Source organism: Erythrolamprus reginae, chromosome Z (assembly GCF_031021105.1).
Source record: "Erythrolamprus reginae isolate rEryReg1 chromosome Z, rEryReg1.hap1, whole genome shotgun sequence".
Classification (NCBI taxonomy): Eukaryota; Metazoa; Chordata; class Lepidosauria; order Squamata; family Dipsadidae; genus Erythrolamprus; species Erythrolamprus reginae.
In genome coordinates this window covers 145,000,184-145,006,402 of record NC_091963.1, presented here as the reverse complement: position 1 = coordinate 145,006,402, position 6,219 = coordinate 145,000,184, and the positions used below count along the sequence as shown (strand labels likewise).

The window sequence follows — 6,219 nt, the reverse complement described above, 5'->3', positions numbered from 1 at the left end:
ATATTCCTCAATCTCTCTCTCTCTCTCTGGGTTCACCTGAGATATAAATATACTGTGCTAAAGTCTGAAAAGAAAAAGTTGATAGGCTAACTTTGTTCTTCTTTGGTCTCCACTGTCTGTGATATCTGTGTTCTTCTCTGCCTCTGCATTTCATACTTGTAGGAATCAAGGAACTGTTTCCTGTTTTTGTTCAGATTGCAAATCAACTTCTCTCATTGTGTTCTCCCCTCTCTCTTGAACAAAAGTAGACAGCTGAGTCTGCAACTGACACAGAATTCAGTTGGAAGTAGAATTCATTCTTGGAGCCATCTGATGAAATGGTGGCACGGTTCTTCACAGAGGGAGAATACCATTTGTTCCCACTATAGGGATGTGTTCCTGAAATCCATTCTAGAGCTTTTCCAAAAGGCTGGCGGGACCAATGCCAAACATAGTTCTGAGTCCGGATGGAGAACCCAGTCACTTTACAAACCAGTTGGAGATTATCTCTAGGGCTTATCACTCCTGGGCCAGTGGAAACCAGGTGAACCTCTGAGAAAGCCACTTGAGAAACAAGAGAAGATGATCATGAATATAATAGCTCCATGGTAATGCCATCTAAACATCTTCTAAAACTTATACTTACATTTTTGCACCAAAAGAAAGGAAAACAAACACAATAAGATCTTCATTATAAAACAAAGTACTCTGAGCCTGGATCTAAGAGAAACACCAAAGACCTTTTATTTGGGTACTGCCCTTTGAAGGCTGTCATCACGCTCTTGGACATAATTTGCATGACTTTCTCTTCCCACAATGCATTAGAAGATATAAAAGTTTAGCCAGACAATTATGACAGCTTTATTACAGGGATATATTTGTGTTGAATTCATGGCTAGACTTAATTCAAAATGATAAAGAATTTTTGTCCACCTCAATACATTGTATTGAGAAATAAAGTTAACCGCATTATAAACTCAATTTTCACTACATTTAGAAAAGAAAGGTTGGAGGGGACCTTTTGTTGGTTTGCAAAGAGGACTGTACAATTTTCTAATTAAGAAAATAATATTCAGAACTATAAATTCAGGGTGCCCAGAGATATAATCCCAGGATTGATTAAATCTTATTAATTGGTCTTATTGGCATTTCTAGCAATTTGAAATATTGCAATTAGGGTGGATTATTGAGTAATTTTAAAAATATTAAAATATTAGTGATTGATCAGATGACATTTAATGAAGAAATTCATACATTGAATGAAGAAATTCATACATTGAATGAAGAAATTCATACATTGAATGAAGAAATGTTATTGATATTAAAATGTATTCATGGAGAAAGTGATAAAGAATCATAAAGAGAGAATGGTATTGCTTAAACACGATGTGAATGTAAAAAAACCCCAACAAGTGGTAGGGAGAGATGAATACAAATTGGGAAAATAGTATTATGCAAACTTTTATATAAAGCAGTGTTTCCCTACCTTGGTAACTTGAAGATATTTGGACTTCAACTCCCAGTTGAAGTCCAGATATCTCCAAGTTGCCAAGGTTGGGAAACACTGATATAAAGAAATCTATTATAATTACAAGGTGTATGTTAAGGTTAGAAGTTGGAGAAAAAAGGATCATGTATATTGATTGTGTTGTGCCAAAGGATCTCAGTGGACATTTGAAAACCATCAGAATTGACGAAATCTCCATCTGTCAATTACAAATGGCTGCTTTTACTGCTTTAATTTGATGCTGCATCGTGCAGTCCTAGGTGCTTGGGAAGCATCTGACTGGTGATGAAATATGAAGTCCAGCATGCTAATGTTGTTTGATGTGTTGCATTGATGACGATGATGACAAGGATGAGGATGATGATGATGATAAAGATGATAATAATTATCAATATATCAATATATCAATATATCAATATATCAATATATCAATATATCAATATATCAATGTATCAATGTATCAATGTATCAATGGACCAATGGACCAATGGACCAATGGACATTTGGATCAATATACCAATATACCAATATGCCAATATGCCAATATGCCAATATACCAATATACCAATATACCAATATACCAATATACCAATATACCAATATACCAATATACCAATATACCAATATATCAATATATCAATACAGTAGTCCCTCACCTATCGCTGGTGTTACGTTCCAGACCTGGCCGCGATAGGTGAAATCCGCGATGGGGAATTTATCGACTGATAGTATTTATTTAAGTATTTATATTGTAATTGTTTGGTAAGTTTTCATTGTTTTAAGTGTTTATAAACCCTTCCCACACAGTATTTATTTTAGATACAGTATTTAAATACAGTATTTACAATTTTAGATATATATATATATTTTTAAAAACCTGCCGATCGAGCTCGGCGGGCTGTTTAAATCTGCCGATCGACTTCCTCAGAAACCCGCGATGAAGTGAAGCCGCAGTAGGTGAAGCGTGGTATAGCGAGGGACTACTGTATATCAATATACCATGTTGATGTGGATGCGGGTGTGGGTGTTAGTGCAAGTGTTAGTGCTAGTGTTAGTGCTAGTGCTAGTGTTAATGTTAATGTATGTATATAAGTTAAATATGCATTAATATTGTTAGCATTGTATAAAAACCTTTTTGACCCAGTCAATACACTGTCCATACATATACTTATAAATATAAATATAAATATAAATATAAATATACATATACATATACATATACATATACATATACATATACATATACATATACATATACATATACATATACATATACATATACACACACACACATACACACAAATGTACGTATGTACATAGATACGTACATACGTACATACATACATATATATACATACATACATACATACATACATACATACATACATACATAAAGGTCTTGGCATTTCAGAGATTTCTAGTGATGTTTCAACGAGGTCCCACTTGTCATTTCAAGGCTGCTGCCTTAAGGCTGGTGCTTTTGTCCTTGTGCTAGGGTGAAAACAGCGAGGCGTGAGCTGCCTTCCCTCTATAAATACTGGTGGGTGGGTGTGGAGTGCTGGCTCAGCAGCTGCAAGCTGTGTTGAAACTTCCTGGTGAGTCAGTGGGGTTCCATAGAGCCAGGGTGGCCACAGAGAACGCCCTCCCCCATGGTGCATTGCTTTTTCGACGGGACCTGGAGGAGGTCAAGTCTGTGTGTTCTTATTGGTCTCTGGGTGGTATGTGGCAAGATGCGGTCCTGTAAATAGTCTGGCCCCAGGACATATAGGGATTTATAGATAATAACCAACACCTTGAATTGTGCCTGGAGAATAATAGGAAGCCAGTGCAGCTCGTAGAGCAAAGGTGTTATATGGGTATACCAAGGTACACTCATAAGAGCTCTCGTGTTGCATTCTGGATTATTTACAGTCTCCAAACACTTTTCAAGGGTAGCCAAATGTAGAGCACATTGCAATAATCAAGACAGGAGGTGATGAGGGCCTGAGTAACTGTGTGCAGAGCCTCCTGGTCCAAATAGGGCCACAGCTGCAAAACCAGGCGAACCTGGACGAAGGCCTCCCAGGCCACAGCTGGAAGATGGTGGTCAAAACTCAGCTGTAGGTTCAGGAGGACACCCAAGTTGTGAACTGCATCTGAGGGGGTAATGCCCCCCCCCGAACAATGGGTGGACAGGTCAAAGAGTCCTTGGAAGGAAATGCCCACAGCCACTCATTCTTGTCTGGGTTTAGCTTGCACTAATTGACTAATTGAATAAAAATGTATAAATACACATTTTAATACACATTTTAATACACACATGTTATTGTCATATTTTAAGATATGTGTATTGATATATAAATAGAAATTGTGGAGAAATTTAAAAAAAATAGTTTATAAAAAGAAGAAGAAAGCAGGCTGTTTTTTTTCTGCAGTGCTAACTATCCATTGAAATCTAGACTTGTTTTGTTGCAGTGCCATGTCAGTTATAGAAGTGCACAGTTATAGAGGTAAAAGAAAAAGGTTGGGGGTTTTTTTTCCTTAGAGGAGAGGGAGGCTACTGTCTGCATGCTACAAAAGGGTTTTTGCTGGGTTTCAGATTCACTTCCTCTCGCTGTGTAACTCGCACAATAATAATCTGCCGTGTCTTCTGGTCTGAAATGATTCATTTGCAGATACAGCTGGTGGTCGACATTGTTTCTGGAGGTGGTGAAGCGCCCCTTTACTTTGTCCGCGTAAACAATTTTAGATGAACTTGGATTTATATGGGAGATCCATTCCAGCCCTTTCCCTGAAGGCTGTCGCAACCAGCCCATGTCATGGTCACTTATATTGAACCCACTGGCACGGCAGGTGATACGGAGGGATTCTCCAGGCCTTTTCACATCCCCTCCAGACTCCACCAACCGGGGCTGAGATTGGGCTCCTGAAAAGAAGATTATATATATATATACACATATCCTTCCTTTTCATTATCAGCAAAAATACGTTATACATACATACATACATACATACATACATACATACATAAATACATAAATACACACACATGTATGTATGTATGTATGTATGTGTGTGTGCATGTATGTATGCATTCTGCATTCCATTACATAGTTAGAGAAATGGAAGAGTGTTATACAAATGGGAAACATTTACCTTTGAGGACTGCTATTAAACATGTCAAATGTAGCCAAAGAATCATTTTTGTTCACTTGGATTGTATGATGAGCATTCAGACATGCAACCAACCACCCTTTCTATTTCTCCTTGCAGTCTGAGAAAAAAGGCTGTTCTGATTTATTTAAAGGGGAAGTTGTCCAATAATTTACATATCCCTCAAAATAAAAGGGTATCTCACTGGACATAAGTGGAAGACACACGCACACTCTCTCACACACACACGTGTGGTTAAAGAGTGTATTTATTTTTGTTCTGCCTTTGTTATCAGCTTGCCTTCAGAAGTTGTGGGAGCTTCATCACTTGAGAGTTTCAAAAAGAGATTGAACTGCCATTTTTTAGAAATGGTGCAGAGTCACCTGCTTGAGCAGGGGCTTGGACTAAATGATCTATAAGATCCCTTCCAACTCTATGAATCTGTTAATCTGTATGTATGTATGTATGTATGTATGTATGTATGTATGTATGCATGTATGTATGTATGTGTATATATATATACAGAAATAATTTATAAAGAACTGATTAGGACAATTGGCTTAGAGGATAAAAGCACTGCCTAACATGGTAAGGATAAATTAGGACCTAAAAAACAATAACTTATTGGACCCAAATCAGCATGGCTTTACTGAAGGCAAATCATGTCAGACTAATCTCATTGATTTCTTTGACTATGTCACAAAGGTGTTGGATCAAGGTGGTGCCGTGGATATTGCCTATCTGGACTTCAGCAAAGCCTTTGATACAGTTCCACATAAAGAGCTGATAGATAAATTAGTGAAGATTGGACTTAATCCCTGGATAGTTCAGTGGATTTCAAGCTGGCTGAAGCATAGACATCAGAGAGTTATTGTTAATGGCGAGTATTCTGAGCAGAGACAGGTTACAAGCGGTGTGCCACAAGGGTCTGTTCTGGGTCCTATTCTTTTTAATATGTTTGTGAGTGACATAGGGGAAGGTTTGGTAGGGAAGGTTTGCCTATTTGCCGATGACTCTAAAGTGTGCAATAGGGTTGATATTCCTGGAGGGGTCTGTAATATGGTAAATGATTTAGCTTTACTAAATAAATGGTCAAAGCAATGGAAACTGCAGTTTAATGTTTCCAAATGTAAAATAATGCACTTGGGGAAAAGGAATCCTCAATCTGAGTATTGCATTGGCAGTTCTGTGTTAGCAAAAACTTCAGAAGAGAAGGATTTAGGGGATAGTGATTTCTGACAGTCTCAAAATGGGTGAGCAGTGTGGTCGGGCGGTAGGAAAAGCAAGTAGGATGCTTGGCTGCATAGCTAGAGGTATAACAAGCAGGAAAAGGGAGATTGTGATCCCCTTATATAGAGCGCTGGTGAGACCACATTTGGAATACTATGTTCAGTTCTGGAGACCTCACCTACAAAAAGATATTGACAAAATTGAACGGGTCCAAACACGGGCTACAAGAATGGCGGAAGGTCTTAAGCATAAAACGTATCAGGAAAGACTTAATGAACTCAATCTGTATAGTCTGGAGGACAGAAGGAAAAGGGGAGACATGATCGAAACATTTAAATATGTTAAAGGGTTAAATAAGGTTCAGGAGGGAA

The 6,219-nt window shown here is 37.9% G+C and overlaps 1 protein-coding gene across 1 annotated transcript; it reads right to left on the bottom strand.

Moving 5' to 3' along the window:
• Positions 1–202: 202 nt before the first annotated feature.
• Positions 203–4,719, bottom strand: LOC139154297 (uncharacterized). Its single transcript, XM_070728716.1, has 3 exons — positions 4,622–4,719; positions 4,071–4,391; positions 203–543 (listed from the first exon to the last, which is right to left on the bottom strand). The coding sequence occupies exons 1-3, from the start codon at positions 4,665–4,667 to the stop codon at positions 203–205; spliced, it is 708 nt and encodes a 235-aa protein (XP_070584817.1). The 5' UTR covers positions 4,668–4,719.
• Positions 4,720–6,219: the final 1,500 nt, after the last annotated feature.

Coding starts and splice junctions, on each gene's coding strand:
- LOC139154297 (XM_070728716.1), bottom strand. CDS start 4,667: ATGATTCTTTGGCTACATTTGACATGTTTAATAGCAGTCCTCAAAG. Junction 4,392..4,621: donor TTTAATAGCAGTCCTCAAAG/GTAAATGTTTCC, acceptor TCTTCTTTTCAG/GAGCCCAATCTCAGCCCCGG. Junction 544..4,070: donor GAGTTACACAGCGAGAGGAA/GTGAATCTGAAA, acceptor TTGTTTCTCAAG/TGGCTTTCTCAGAGGTTCAC.